General features: G+C 37.0%; 1 protein-coding gene across 4 annotated transcripts in view; it reads left to right on the forward strand.

Annotated features, from left to right (window-relative positions):
* The first annotated feature begins 976 nt into the window (after positions 1-976).
* LOC127854247 (uncharacterized) overlaps positions 977-16,953 on the forward strand; it is a 31,731-nt gene continuing 15,754 nt past the window's right edge. For 3 of the 4 annotated variants that reach the window (XM_052389266.1, XM_052389268.1, XM_052389269.1), the window contains exons 1-4: positions 977-1,078; positions 12,621-12,686; positions 13,991-14,236; positions 15,376-15,939. In XM_052389266.1, coding sequence (XP_052245226.1) covers positions 12,650-12,686; positions 13,991-14,236; positions 15,376-15,939 — 847 coding nt within the window. In that variant the 5' untranslated portion in view covers positions 977-1,078; positions 12,621-12,649. Of the gene's footprint in view, positions 1,079-1,251; positions 1,275-12,620; positions 12,687-13,990; positions 14,237-15,375; positions 15,940-16,953 lie in introns of those variants that run through there. The other variant, XM_052389267.1, reaches the window with a different exon arrangement.

Genomic DNA, 16,953 nt, shown 5'->3' on the forward strand with positions numbered 1-16,953 from the left:
CCGCAGGAAGATGTCACTTATTGCTTGTGTTGTCATCACAGCACAAGCCTGCAGGACTCTGGGTGTCTAGACCAGCTGCTTTTCGGACGTTGATGATATTGAGCAGCATGAGCACGCCATCTTCCCCTCTATGTAGCGGCGGGCTGGTGTTGTTTGCGAGTTGCAAGGCTGGTCGATTTATGTTGTTTTTTGTGAAACCCAACCAGAACTGATTTATAAATAGTTTTGCCTTGCTCTTGCTGTCTGTGATGAGGTGTCCGTGCTCTCTTAATAGAGCAAGTCCAATATTGACTTCGTTCCGGGATTTTACGTACTTCCAAAATTGTTTTGAATGGTTGTTTTGAAGGCCTTTCTCTATAATTTTGTTGATATAGGTCCATTCAGATTTGCTTATCTCTGTCTTGGTTTCCTTCTGGCATTTTGGTAGTTATCCCAATCGTTGGATTTTCTTGCATTTGTAGAGGCTCGCCTTGCGTTTCAGTCGGCGTTTTATGTTTCTGGTGATAGATGAAGAGCAGTTATCGAAGGTCTTCATTTAAGATGGTATGTTTGACTGGACGGATGAGTAAAATTTGGATTTCAATGTGTCCTAGATATGGAGGGCGCTGGCGTTATTTTTGTTGAACTGTACCACCCGTTTGGATATGTATGTGACATCTTACGTGTATTTATACGCATTACAATTTTAAAGTTGATGATTTCGTACACATATATTTTTCATATAAGCTTGTTATACTTCAAAAATAATATTTTTTCACATGTTCATTACAATATGAAAAAAACGTGAGCTTATCCTTATCATAATACCTATCCTAATCGTAGCACCCAAATTTGTTCGAGCAGTTTGTAAAACAAATGGCTTAAACTTCGACAAATTGATCAAAATGGAGCGTCAAAGGTACACGCTCGACAGCTCGCTGTAAAGCACTCTTACATTGCTCTTTGGTTTATTAAATCCCTGAGGCCTAGTTCGACCAGATCTACATGTATTAGACCGATTCCACGTTTGGCCCGATTGGACCCGTGAAATCGCGGGAAGTTCCTGAAAGAAAGTTCTTCTTGAATAGGATTGACAAAGGTAAATAACATTAATATTTGGCAGTATAAATCATTCTTAAAGCTATTATCCCCATTATTATGTAAAAGTTGCGCATATTTGTATTACAAACTTTATGTTCAGGCAATAAAAACGTTCACATCCTGAAGTATTCATTGTTTTGGACAAACATTTTCGGATATCGAAGGGAGAGAAGTAAAACAAAAAGCCAATTTATGTTAGTTCTTTCTGTACAATGATAGGTGAAGCAACCAAAATTAATGCCAGCCACACAGTCTGTTTTAAGTTAGTTCTGGCTTTCATAAGGAAAAGAATAAATGAATAAAGACAAGTCCTTTGCACTACACAATTTAACACAAAAATCAATACACCCATGCTTTCCATGCCGATGATGTGACCTCGTTCCTATGCAGCATAATTTTTGTGGGCTTTTAGTGGTGTCTAAAGGATCAACATGAAATACATGAGCACTTTTTATTTAAATCTAGAATTTGACAGTGCTCCAGCTAGGCCTAAATCGAAGGGCGCCGCGCCCTGCCCTCCCGAACCTCCGCCCTGCCCCCCCGAACCTCCGCCCTGCCCCCCCCCCCCCCCCTCAAAAAAAAATAAAAAATTTTTTTTTATTTTTTATTTTTTTTTTACATATGATAATTCATAAATCTCTTATTACATTGTAATTAGTTTAATCCTCATTGTAGACATTATATTTGAATGGTTTTATAATAATGGGATTAATACAATTATTTATAACATATAAATGAACATGCAATAGAAAGCATTCCAGAAACACCCGCGCGCTCGAACGTGCCCTTTTCACAAAATAATGCGCGTCAAAAGTGCCCTTTTCACAAAATACTGCACGTTGAAAGTGCCCTTTTGACAAAAAAGCCCCCCCTGCCCTTTTCAAATCCTAGCTGGAGCACTGATTTGATAATATCGCATTAACATTAAAATTAAGAAGTTTGTTTCAGATTTCAAATTTAAATGTGCTCATTTCAGAAATCAACAAAATATATACAGTTGTTTAGTAATTAATTCTACGTTTAAAACACTTTGCATGTCTAAATAAATGTTTTGACAATAGTTTGCCTAAAATGCACTATTTCCATGGAGATTACACGATGTTGCAATCATTTGTTGTCTAACTAACGCTTGATTGGTCATTGTCAACTCGGGTACTACTTAAATGTACCCTGTGTACGGTAAATATACTAACACATACCTGGGAATTCTAATGCTAAATTGGTCCTTGTCGGTTAGTTTTTAAAATTATGTTCACATTTATGTCAATATTCTTTAAAATAACCTCTATATCTATATCATCGAAACTCCTGCTCAAAAAGAATGTCAAGAAAGGTTGTTTTTTTCAAAGAGAATTTGGTTTCGTATTCAGTAGCGCATTTTATCGAAATTTGAGCGGGAATAATACTTGGGTACAGTCTAAATTGGCTGGGTATGTGTTAGTATTTTTTCTGTACCCCAGGTACATTTACAGTACAGCCAACGCGGCACAAACATAATCCGCGGCTACGCCACGGCCAGATTATTAGTACGCGGCGGCTGAATCGTGTGTTCATGCAGCGTATCGCCGTGGCGCTCGGGCATCGATCCGCGCAACGACGCCGAGTCTGTATTAACTTCGCGTACTTTCGCGGAGTAAATCCGCCGCATACCTACGGGGCGGATCGAGTGAAAAGATATCCACCTACATGTACATACATGTATGTATAGCGTAGAAACCAAGATTTACGCTGGTTTCATAATTCTTATATTCACGTTTTAATAAGCGATATGACACGTAATGCGCTTTAACAAGTTATCGTTGAATTAATTACGCGCAACTGTTAATGTTTCGTTCGATTATCAAATTATCATTATTAAATTTGTAATCTGAAACACATTTTAAATTTTAATGCTAACGCGACCTTTGACAAATTCTAGCGTCAAAAAAACAGTGCTAAAATATCCTTTGTTTCATAAAAAGCGCGCGTAAACCGCGTGTTCAGTGGAAAAAACCCGCCCCGATTAGAAGTTATTTCATCATCTCTTTAAATAGTAACAAATGCCAAAATGTATTTGATACTTAAGGAAATATGGAGAATGTTTATGTATCGTAAATATTTACCAGCATTTGCTTTAAAACCGGAATATAAGGGATTATCGGGTAATTAGTAGCAATATTAACTGTATAATAAGAAAAAAATAAAACGTGTTTATATACGCATATTCAAACAATAGTTATAATAAGCTGATAATTAACAAAACAACAAATACGTCTTCACCGTCTTGACTATTGATGTTGCTTCAAACTGCTAATTTTCTCAACTTAAATATAATAGCAAAATCAACATGCAATGAATTTATAAATCCACCATATGCTGGAGCCTTGACCACTAGTATGTGCGAAAACATAATTACGTGACCTTGTTTATGTGTGAAATACATACACTACGGGCGGGAAACAAACTTAATTGGCCAGACACATTAACTATGCTTACATGTATATGCTAATGCAATCTGCGCACAATAAATTTATTATGATTTTAATTATTATTATTATTGTTCTTTCAAAATTTGTTAACTACATGTAACTAATAATTTTAAAAAGATTTTTTATTTCATGATGCGCATAGACTCGGCATCATTTCGCTGATTGCGGCATGCCTCGGCGGACAGATGCGAAGCTTCGCGGCAAAATGCGACTTGCCGCCGCATACTGACGCGGCTTCAACGACTGAAGCGGCATCGACTCGTTTTGCCTTGCCGCCGCGGATCGCGAAATACGTTTGTTCCGCGTTGGCTGTACTGTACACTACACAATGCGTGTTTTGCATACATCTCGCATCACCGGGATTGATGCAACGTGACAAAACGCGGTGATTCCCAGCGACAAGAAAATTAAGGTGATGTGTCGGCGATTTCACAGTGACCATCACGCAATGTATCTCGCTTTAAGGCAATCAGCGCTAATAACCGCGAACCGCCGTGATTCACCTTTTTTGCAATTTGCGTTGGAGGTTACACTTACATGTTACATATACACTAACATAATATATTGCAATAATAAAGCTTTTGTTGTTGTTGTATACAATGGGCGTAGGAGCTAAAATACTCCTTCCTTTCACGCATTGTTGTTGACTACCAAAAAGTAGAATTATGCTATAATTATTTATTTTCTGTTTCAGGCTCCAATGGGGATAACTTGTGTTACTCGCGTTACTTTCCGAGCGTTGTACATACATTCACAATACTTGATATGCCGGAATTAAATTACTGTTCTATTTTTATAGTAATCCAGATAATTTATTTACATGCTAACGCAGTGTAACTGTTAACAGATATTCACTTTCATTTTTAACCGTTATCAGAACATGACTGCGTATGATGCAATAAAACATTTTTTGTACATGATTGTATTGCATTCAATCCAAATTTAAATTTGGTTGTCCAATGAAAGCTGTGTTCCATAATCAGGGCCCTTGCTACACTTTGGGGATTTTGGCCGGGTTCTTAGAGGGGGGAATTCCGCGTCGTTTTGGGCGAAAATGGGAATTTTAGAAGATCTTTTTACCAACCATTCAACACCTAAAATTGCTATATTTTAATGTGATTTACATAAATATACATTTAATCAAAGGTTAGTAGCATGATACCAGCTTGCAACATAGGTATAAAAGTAAAAAAAACAATTACAAAGTATACTTTTTCATGGGGGAAGCCGCCAATATTAGGCGGTAAAGTGCAAAACGAGGGCCCTGACAACACATTTTACTCTTTTAACTTCTGAAAAATGGCTTAGGCATATGGTTGTGTTTATGAAATTCTTAAAAATATTTATAGTCATAGATGTGTAAGAATTTTTTTTCGTAAGTGATGTTGTAATTATATTGGATTATGGGATAAATAGTGTTTAATCTACTATTATCTAGAAGGGCAGAGGGGCATGGCGCATTACTTAAAAAAAGGGCATTTCACATGGGGATTCTCTTACAAACGGCACATTTGGTGTTTTCAACTTTTTGAAACTTTTAATCACAGTTTACAACTTGAATTTATACATTTTAAATGTAATTTTCGTAAAAATTCATGTGAACTGTTTTCTGTAAAAACGCAGCTGTTGTGTTGACATGTGCATTTATTATTATAATTTTTGGAAAATATTCAAATCGAATGCAAAAACATTAAAATGTCACTGATCATGGCAGCTCTAAACTGAAAGTAAACTTTCGGGATGTTTATGACAAGCGTGCATCGGATTTGCGCAATGACGTCACATTTATATTGAACGCTCTCATCATTTTCAAATGAAAAGGTTAAATGAACCAGGGACGTACACAAACACACGTGTTTCTATACCTAACTGAATGAACTAAATAACACGTGTTTTGTAATGCCTTTAATAAATGCCACTTTCTAACAATCTTGTCTGTATTCATTAATTATCCCCACGCTTTTTGAAAAGCATGGGGATATTGTGGTTATCTCTGCCGTCCGTCCTGGCCACTATCTCCTCCTACACTATTAGCACTAGAAACTTACACACATCAGTGATTTTTTTTCCCCCAAAATTACCGCCGATATTAGGCTGCTTCCCAATTGCAAAAAATGCTGTTTTTTCCCAAAAATCTGACCAAAATTTCCCAAAAATTACCAAATTTTCCCAATAAAGCCAATAAAATTACAATGTCATTTAGCTTTAATTTCGTACGAGTGCCAATCGAGCTTGTCGAGTCGTCACCAAACGACAACTGACTTACGTATTGTTCACGAATGTAGCCGAATACGATTTTATGTTGCTATCCACACATCTCTATATTGTGGAGGATACCGACGATAGTCTATGTATCCCGATTGTTAACGCCTGTTATTACACACGCTCAAGATCGTGGCAAGCAGACGAGAAATTTGCAATGAGCAGCAAAAATGATAAATAACATTCAAATTAACTACGGATATCATATGGTTATTAGGGAATAATTTCATGCGTGTGTCATTTGATGCAAAATACGATGTTTGAGATAAAAAACAACAAATATTTATTAGAAATCTTAACAGTGAATGTGCGAAAATCAGTGTTGGGAAATTGGAGTTAGTCTACTCACAAAGTTAAAGCATTTAAGATTAGTATCGTTCGAAAAGGAAAAGAGACAAACATGATTTGATTTATATGTTAGTGGATCAATGTATAATCAGATTCATATGCATATTCTGCTTTATTATGTTTTTCAAGCTGTACAGTTTCCTAAAATAGCATGGAACTGAGGATGTCAAGTGCCAGATATTAAAAGGTAAACAAATGAAATATATTGTTTTAACTCTATTTAATACATCATTTACACAGCAAGAACACTAAAGCGTGTTTATTAATATTTGCAAATGTTTTCACCTTTATATATAATATTGAATTTGAAAAAATGCTGAATTAAATTCATACTCTAAAACTTAAATAGGTTATGATTAAATGGTATATTTAAGAATTTATAGATTATTGCAGGTTTAATATGCATGTGGAAGCATATTAACTATCTTGTATTCATTGTAAGAAGACATTAAAGTAACACTTTATTTAAAATATAAAAATGCTGTCGAACATGAACTTACATGTAGCAACTTAAATTCTGTTCTTATAATCATATAATGTTTCCCAATATCATGGTTTATCGTGCTTTTTTCCCAATTTCATGGTTTATCGCGCTAATTTTCCCAATCCAAATGACACAAGCTGTAACAAAAAAAAGCAAAAAAATTACTGCACATGGTAGCTATGAGCATATGTGCGACCCTGCACCATTTAAAATTTTTAGCTGACCCCTGGGTCAAAAGTTATGGGGGTTGGGGTGGGGCCGGGTCAGAGATTTTCACTCATTTCTTTAGGTTATTTTACATTAACTTCTTTATTTCTACACCGATTTACTTCAAATTGATACTGAAATTCTCTTATGACAATACGGTCAATCTCAACTATGCATGGCCCCATTACCAACCCTGGGGCGCCCCGCCCACATAGACCACCCCCACCAAAAATTGCCTTTTACAATAATTCTTAATTTCTACACCAATTCACTTCTAATTGATACTGAACTTCTCTTTTGACAATACAGTCAATCTCAACTATGAATGGCCCCATTAACAACCCTGGGGCGCCCGGCCCACATAGACCACACCCACTCAAAATTGCCTTTTACTCTAACTTCTTCATTTCTCCACCGATTCATTTCTAATTGATACTGAACTTCTCTTATGACAATACGGTCAATCTCAACTATGCATGGCCCCATTACCAACCCTTGGGCACCCCGGGTCAAACATGCGGCGTGGGGTTACGCTTCGGCCTCTGCCGCGCCATTTCTAGTTAATGATACATTGAACAAAGAAAGTTTCAAACAGCGTTAAATATCTGCATGTTCCTTGTGACAATGAGAGTCAAACCAACGGCGGTACATGTTTATGCAGGTTTGCCTCTCATACCATGTAGTCATTAAATAAAAAAAAAAGTTATACATATACATGTAAATAAAAGTTCTTTACAATCGGCGAGGATTTGACTTGTAATAGACAGTTTTCAAAACTCGGCTAATCTTTAAGTAATAACAATCTATACCGTTACGGCCCTTGTGTCTTACAAATAATCTAGTATAAACAAAAAAATTCGGATCATTTGCAGAATTACAATACGTAACGTCGTTGATTATCCCCACGCTATTTGAAAAGCGTGGTGATATTGTGGTTATCTCCGCCGTCTGTCTGTCCGTCCGTCTTGGCCACTATCTCCTCCTACACTATTAGCACTAGAACCTTGAAACTTACACACGTGGTAGCCATGAGCATATGTGCGACCCTGCACTATTTGGAATTTTGATATCTCTGGGTCAAAAGTTATGGGGGGTTGGGTGGAAGGTCAGAGATTTTCACTCATTTTTTATACACCCGTTTTTAAAAACGGGACGTATTATAGTTTCACCTTTGGCGGGCGGGCGGCGGTGTCCTCAGCAGTGTCCGCTTTCTAATTCAAATAGTTTTCATCCAATCTTCACCAAACTTGGTCAGAAGTTGTGTCTAGACAATATCTAGGTCAAATTCGAATATGGGTCATGCCGGGTCAAAAACTAGGTAACAGGGTCACTTAGTGCATTTCAAGGATTTAGCATGGTGTCCGCTCTCTAATTGAAGTAGTTTTCACCCGATCTTCACCAAATGTGGTCAGAAGTTGTGTCTAGATGATATGTAGGTTAAGTTCGAATATGGGTCATGCCGGGTCAAAAACAAGGTCACATAGTGCATTTCAAGCATTTAGCATGGTGTCCGCTCTCTTATTAAAGTAGTTTTCATCTGATCTTCACCAAATTTAGTCATGTGTTACATCTAAATGATATCTAGGTCAAGTTCAAATATGGGTCATGCCGGGTCAATAACTAGGTCTCGAGGTCACTTAGTGCATTTCAAGCATTGAGCATGGTGTCCAAAACCTTCGAACGGGCGTATCTTGTGACAGTGTGGCACTCTTGTTTAGCTTATTTTACATTAACTTCTTCATTTCTACACCGATTGACTTTAAATTGATACTGAACCTCTCTTATTACAATACAGTCAATCTCAACTATGCATGGCCTCATTACCAACCCTGGGGCACCCCGCCCACATAGACCACACCCACCCAAAATTGCCTTTTACTATAATTTCTTCATTTCTACACCGATTCACTTCAAATTGATACTGAACCACTCTTATGACAATACGGTCAATCTCAACTATGCATGGCCCCATTTCCAACCCTGGGGCCCCCTGCCCACATAGACCACACCCACCCAAAATTGCCTTTTACTATAATTTCTTCATTTCTACACCGATTCACTTCAAATTTATACTGAACTTCTCTTATGACAATACAGTCAATCTCAACTATGCATGGCCCCATTACCAACCCTGGGGCGCCCTGGCCACATAGGCCACACCCACCCAAAATTGCCTTTTACTATAATTTCTTCATTTTTACACTGATTCACTTCTAATTGATACTGAACTTCTCTAATGACAATACGGTCAATCTCAATTATGCATCGTTCCATTACCAACCCTGTGGCCCCCTGCCCACATAGACCACACCCACCCAAAATTGTCTAATTGATACTGAACTTCTCTTATGACAATATGGTCAATCTCAACTATACATGGCCCCATTACCAACCCTAGGGTGCCCCTGGGTCAAACATGCGGCGTGGGGATATGCTTCGGCCTCTGCCGCGCCATTTCTAGTTTAGGTAATTTTTATGTCCCCCACCACTAAAGTGAGGGACATATTGTTTTTGCCCAGTCTGTTGGTTTGTGTGTTTGTTTGCCCAAACTTTAACATTTGCAATAACTTTTGCAATATTCAAGATAGCAACTTTATATTTGGCATGCATTTGTATCTCGTGGAGCTGCATATTTTGAGTGGTGAAAGGTCAAGGTCATCCTTCAAGGTCAAAGGTCAAATATATGGGTCAAAATCGCTCATTTAATGAATACTTTTGCAAGATTGAAGATAGCAAATTGATATTTGGCATGCATGTGTATCTCATGGAGCTGCACATTTTGAGTGGTGAAATGTCAAGGTCATCCTTCAAGGTCAAAGGTCAAATATATAGCTTCAAAGCGGCGCAAAAGGGGACATAGTGTTTCTGACAAACACATAGCTTGTTTTAATATGTACCTTATGTAAGTGAGCAAAAAAACCAGTTATATGTGAGGACTGAATAACAACTATTGCTGGTTTATTTCAGATAAATAGTCTGCACCAGAAGTTTAGGTCATCGTTGTTTGTCATTTAGAAACCTGACTATCATTAATTTGTTGACAAATAACGCATGCCGTTTTCTTAAGAACAAACTTCCTTTTCTGATTGGTTTCCATTGAAAATGCTGCTTAGCCAATCAAAATGATGTATGCATCACAAAAATGCCTTAGGCGAAGTTAACGTATTGTATTTGGAGGTTATACCAACTCGCGAAATTAACTGCTATAGGATTATTATTGATTTTTACAGCACTTTTTCGGGTAATAGGCCCTCTTTAATTGCGTCAAATGCAGTCATGCATTAATATGGGCGTCTTGGGGACACCGAGATAACACACGATTGCAAAAGCAGGTAAGACTTGATACATATGGATCTAGATAAAAGGGCATGTGGCGCTACTGGTTTTGAAAGGGGCAACATGGCGCTCCGACAAAAGGGGAATGGCGGGGCGCCGCACTGATTAGGCCTTGATTAAACACTACATTTAAAGGGGTAGTATACAGTTATCTGTACAATTCGGTTTATATGCATGAATTGGCAAATCACCGATATCCACTGGGATCACGGTGAATCACCACAAAATTGCGAGGAATCACCGCAAAGATTACCTTGCACTCCCGCGAGTGAAAGTTCAGTGCTTTTCCACTAAAAAATCAAACTGTCCACAGTGACTCCGCAAATAAGGCAAAAATCGCGGTTCGCGTAGTTTAAGTATACTTAAAGAGTACCCGCGGTACTTTTAAGTAGTTCCCGTGCCGACAATGAGCAATCAATATAAACAAGCCTAACTAATTGGCCACGGTTTTATCTGCGAGGAGTACAACGTATGGACCAATAAGTGTAGAAGGCATAAAAATGCCACAAAATCAGTGACATTATCCATTGATATTGACACAGGGTTATTCAAGCATAACAGATTCACAATTGTTCAGTGCCTTGGAATCACACTTTAAATCTATTTGTTAAGTAGTATATAAACACTTTCCATGAAATAACATCAACAGCCTAACCAATTACCGGCAATAATTATAACTCACACTTTTATTGCACTATTTGACCTTTTCTTAATTGAGGATCATGTATCAAATATTCAGTTTAGACTGCAGTTTCAACCAGCAATTTTTTTCCTTCTTTATAAAGTACCCGTAAAAGGAACTTTCCCAAATGAAGAAAAACTACAAAATTTCCAATTGCAGTCTAAAGAATTCCCAAAAGGAAGAACACTTTCATCAATTTTGTTCCAGTAGTGCATTATCTGCAAGTTAACAATTAAAATGAGCACTGAAACTGAGCACTGAAACTGAACATTTGAAGCCAAAATGAATGTAAATAAATATTTGAGTTTATTTGTGCTTTTGATACCAAGCAATTAAAAAGGCACATATAATTTCCAATTGGGTGATTTCACAACGCGAATTTTCCCAATTTCAGGTTCTTCACGCCAATTTTTCCCCAATTGTTATGGTACAGGTAAAGGTGCTTTTCCCAGTTGGGGAAGGTAAAACGCTGGTTAAAACAGTATTAAGTCTAATGGACTCGCCGTTAACTTCTTTTGCATGAATCACTTTCCACTTTGAAGTTAATATGCAACTTATTATTTGTACATGCTTTATGAAGTTTTCAGCATAATTAATTAATTTCCCAATTTGGATAAAAATTACTTGATTTTTCCCAATGTGTCCGGTAACGGTACCAGCCTCAAAGTGGTGAGGAAAACAAACACTGTGACAATAAATACAGACAATCGTGTGTATATTTGAAGCTAGATTTTTTTTAAAGTCACTTGAACAAAATTAATTGAAAATGTGTTTGGGATTACACTTGTATTATAATTATACATTTGAAATAACTTGTGTCAATTGTTTGTTTGTTAACCATTTTATGTACATGTAATAGTCATTGTTATGCAAATCATGAAATACTAAAAACTGAATCAAAGTTAAATTAAGGTGTACACTGATCTCAATTCCTCCAGCCATATACATAATTTTTGATTATACGGTAATTTTAAATGATGACATTCCTAAATATAGTATACCACAAATGAGTGGAATGGGCCAGCAGAGAGTGATTATCACAAAAAACTATTTTTGGTGTTGATTAACAATGGACTTGAAATGAAGCATTAACGATCCTTTTGTTTTAATTGGAATGGTTTTCATATATCTAAACAAATATGAGGATGGGCGTTTAATAGGCCAGGGGTTTTTCTGCCTATTTTGGGAAAAGGAGTCTGACCAAATTGGGAATTTTGTATCGACAAAATTGGCCATTTTGGGAATCTTTGCTTCGATGAAACGGCTCATTTGGGAAAAAATTGGGAATTTATCATGCTTAAATAACTCAGTGGTTTAACAAATAAATTTGTTTTTATTTGTTATTTTGTCTTCTTTATATAAACAGATGCAATATTGGGCATGTTCAACGTTTAATCTAGTACTGCAGTTTTGTTTTTCAGTTACAGTTACACTCTGAGATAAGAACTGTACAGTCAAAACCTTAAAGCAGATATTTTTTACCAAAAAAAACACTGGTTTGTCACACAAGTTAAAAGACACTTCACTCTTAAAAAAACAAAAAAACTTTTTTTTTTTTTTAGAAATTGGGATTTTTTTTATAATTTCGGTTTGGGATAGGGTCCGTTTGCTTTGGGAGTGCCTCCGTTTTCTGGAGGCGCAGACAGTGCTGAAAAACCCCTGTAGGCCGGGAATGTGCATCAAATGGTACAAATCTGGTATGATTTATTGGGTGCTAAGCATTCAAATTATAGTGATATATTAAATGTTTCAGGTACGGACTTTTGAGAAGATAACTTTGCCATGATCAACATATTTGGAAAACTGTACACATTGTTGAGTAAGTGCAGGACTCTGAATTCAGTGTTCTCAAGAGGCTAGTGTGTATTAAACAAGCCACTAAAATATTGATTTCAAATGATATTTATCAGCCTGATATAATTATTAATATCAGGTGAGGAGGCATTTATATCTGTCAATGTTTGGGGGTAAGACTGACAACTTATTACATGTACGCAGAATAAACTATGAAGTCTTCATTTTTGGAAGAAATGAATGACATTCCACAGGAAAAAGCGTTTGATACCAAGATGTAGTACATTTTATACACCTAAAAGAAACGGAAAACAAATGTTGTAGGGATTATATTTATTTGATGCTTTTCAAAATTGGGGCATAGTCCAAGACAGTGACACCTGTATAAAATAACAGAAAAACAGTTTATTGCCCTATTGTTTTGTACTAAACATGTATCAGGATTGGTACTATTTATTCTAAGCCTCACCTGATATATTACACAATGACAGGGCAGTAACTGGTTATTCTTAATTAAACATGGTATTCACTTAAATGAAACATTTAAATTACTTGTATTTATTTGAGTCAATCAAAGCAGTCATATGCAGATATTTTTTACATGTTTGAAGTTTCCAGTCATAAAGTCATGCATACAAATTGTTTGCATAATCATTCTTTTAAGTGTGTAAAGTATCATCCCAGATTAGCCTGTGCAATTTTCACAGGCTATTAAATCAGGGATAACACTTTCTGTTTTCATGCTCCCCGAAATAAAATTTCGGCGGAGCATATAGTTGCCAGTTTGTCTTTCCTTACTTACTTCCTTTCGTCATACTTTTGCTACAGTTTCTCATAGCGCCTTCAATACTTTACCAATCACTTTCATATTTGGCATGTATGTACCATGCATGGACCTCTACCTTTTGATGAGGTTTGAGGTCACTGGGGTCAAGGTCACCGAGGCTAATAATAGACTTCCTTCTGTCACACTTTTGCTACCGTTTCTCATAGCGCCTTAAATACTTTACCAATCGCTTTCATATTTGGCATGTAGGTACCTTGCATGGACCTCTACCTTTTGATGAGGTTTGAGGTCACTGGGGTCAAGGTCACCGAGGCTAAAAATAGATTTGTTTAGGTGTTTATTAACACATACATTGACAAAGCGCATCATCAGGGAGCATCCATCAGTTTCACTGATATTCTTGTTTATGCTTTTTTTAAAGGCTGTGTCTTCTGAAAAAAATCTTCTAAACAAAAATCTATTCTCGACTTTAAATGTTAAATGCATTCAAGTGTGTATTGTATCATTGCCATGACAACAAATGATGTTGTTGTTGACTAAAGGGCGACCACAGGCGGTTCCTGTGAATGCTACTGCAGCAAAAACACCAACAGAAAATACCCACTTGGACCCAACGAGGCAACACGACACATTGGAAGATGGTCCAGCTGATGGGGCATCTGGCGGGCTTGTCGAGGATTGTGCCCTGACTAAAACTGGCTCCGAGAGCGGTGTGCTTGACCCTACCATCTCTAAGCTAAGGACAGAGTCTACCACTAGTGCAGACTGGGAACACATTCAGCCTTCAGGTTATAACACATTCCAGTGTTTTTTTCCTTAAAATTTGGGTCCAGTATTCTGCCCCATTCCCAATGGGAAAAAGTATATATTTTTCCCAAATGGGACCTTAATATTCCGAACTGAAATTTCCCCAAAAAATAAAATCTCCCATCCAGCCTTATAAGTTCAACCAAAGTAATGCTGAAAACACTTTTATTATCAATTTATTTTTAAGAATTTTTTAGCAAAACAGCAACACCACTAATTTCGCAATTTAAGTCAAATTAGTCATTGGCTGTACTGCTCAAACTTTGATCAAATTGATAGTTAATACTTTGCTAAATGATGACTATAATATCATAATAATAACAAGCACAAAACAAGAGATGTAAATGTCCTTTATATAAACTCATGGATTTTAATACTTTTGAGAAAATATTTGATATTCATCATAATGGTGTAATATTTGTTTAAAGAAGGTTTGACACACATTTATCTCTATGGGAAATTTAATCCAGCACAGAAGTCATTTAATTCACTGTTGATGATTTTTCATCTATAATGTATTATTTATTGTCAGTGTAGCTAAAATAATTCATGTATATGCTCTTTTTATGCCCCCGAAGTGTGGCATATAGTATTTGAACTGTCTGTCAGTCTGTCTGTCTGTCAGTCCTAAAACTTTAACATTGGTCATAACTTTTGCAATATTGAAGATAGCAACTTGATATTTGGGATGCATGTGTATCTCATGCGGCTGCACATTTTGAATGGTGAAAGGTCAAGGTCATCCTTTAAGGTCAAAGGTCAAATATATGGATTCAAAGAGACGCAGAAGGGGGCATTGTGTTTCTGACAAACACATCTCTTGTTGTTTATTTTTATGTCCCCGGTAGGGTGGCATATAGCAGTTGAACTTTCTGTCAGTCTGTGCGTCCGTCCGAAAACTTTAACATTGGTCATAACTTTTGCAATATTGATGATAGCAACTTGATATTTGGCATGCATGTGTATCTCATGGAGCTGCACATTGTGAGTGGTGAAAGGACTAGGTCATCCTTCAAGGTCAAAGGTCAAGTATATGGCTTCAAAGCGGCGCAATAGGGGGCATTGTGTTTCTGACAAACACATCTCTTGTTGTTTTCATTTATGATTCTTTATTTTCCAGATGGCAAGATAAATGTCTCTACCAATATTGATATCAATGTCTCTGCCAATGTTGATGAGGGTTTTGACGTAATAACAGATTCAGATGTCAATCATGGAAAGGATGCTTACAAGACACAAATAGATGAAGACAAACACCAGAAGAAGAATGGAGTTGAGATGAAGTCCTCAGCAATCACAACAGAATCAGATGTTGGTAAGTTTAAAGTCTCGGACCATAATCAAACAAACAAAGATGAGCATGTTAAGCAGAATGAATCAGGGAATAAGAAAAAGGCTATTGATAAGAAGCAGAACAATGAGACCATTGATGAACAGCGAGTAAACAGTACAGATCATGATAAGGAACAGTCAGTCAGTGAGAAACAGATGAAGACAGATGGTGAGCCTGAGAGAAAAGAATCAATGGATCAAGCCACATGTGCACATAAGGAATCGGCATTAGAAGAAGGAAATTCTGAAGAAGTTGATGACAAGTCCTGCCCTGTTGTTGAAGATGATGCCAGTAGCCTGATTGAACAACCCGAGCATGTTGAAAAACACTCACAGAAGAGCGGAAATAAAGGTACCTTGTAACAAATTTTTGCTTGAATAAGTACGGTACAGGTTTCATTGTCAGATAATTTTTCAACCTTGTGTCTTTTTGATCAAAGAAAATTTAGTTTTTTATGCCCCCAGTTGGGTGACGTATGACAGCTGAACTGTCCGTCAGTGTGTCAGTATGTGTGTATGTCAGTCTGTCTGTCCGTCTGTCCGAAAACTTTAATGGCCATAAATTTTTCAATATTGAAGAAAGCAACTTGATATTTGGCATGCATCTGCATCTCACGGAGCTGCACATTTTGAGTGGTGCAAGGTCAAGGTCATCCTTCAAGGTCAAATGTCTAATATATGGCGTCTGTCCGTTTTTAAAAACTTTAACATTGGCCATAACTTTTTCAATATTGAAGATAGCAACTTGATATTTGGCATGCATGTGCATCTCACAGAGCTGCACATTTTGAGTGGTGAAAGGTGAAGGTCAAGGTCATCCTTCAAGGTCAAATGTCTAATATATGGGGTCTGTCCGTCCGTCCAAAAAATTTAACATTGGCCATAACTTTTGCACTATTGAAGATAGCAACTTGATATTTGGCATGCATGTGTATCTCATGGAGCTGACCATTTCGAGTGGTGAAAGGTGAAGGTCATGGTCATCCTTCAAGGTCAAATGTCAAATATATGGTGTCTCTCCGTCTGAAAACTTTAACATTGGCCATGACTTTTTAGCTCACCTGATTGCTCAGGTAAGCTTTTGTGACCGGTCTTTGTTTGTCCGTCCGTCCGTCCGTTAACATTTGCTCGTAAGCACTCTAGAGGCCACATTTCTTGTCCCATCTTCATGAAACTTTGTCAGAAGCTTTGTTCAATTGAAATCTCTGTCGAGTTCACAACTGGGTTGTGCCGGGTCAAAAACTAGGTCACTAGGTCAGAAAAAGAAAAACCTTGTAAACACTGTAGAAGTCACATTTCAGGCCCAATCTTCACGTAACTTAATGAAAATGTTTGTCTTAATGATATCTTGGTTGAGTTCAAAAGT

The sequence above is a fragment of the Dreissena polymorpha genome, chromosome 12 (genome assembly GCF_020536995.1).
Source record: "Dreissena polymorpha isolate Duluth1 chromosome 12, UMN_Dpol_1.0, whole genome shotgun sequence".
NCBI lineage: Eukaryota > Metazoa > Mollusca > Bivalvia > Myida > Dreissenidae > Dreissena > Dreissena polymorpha.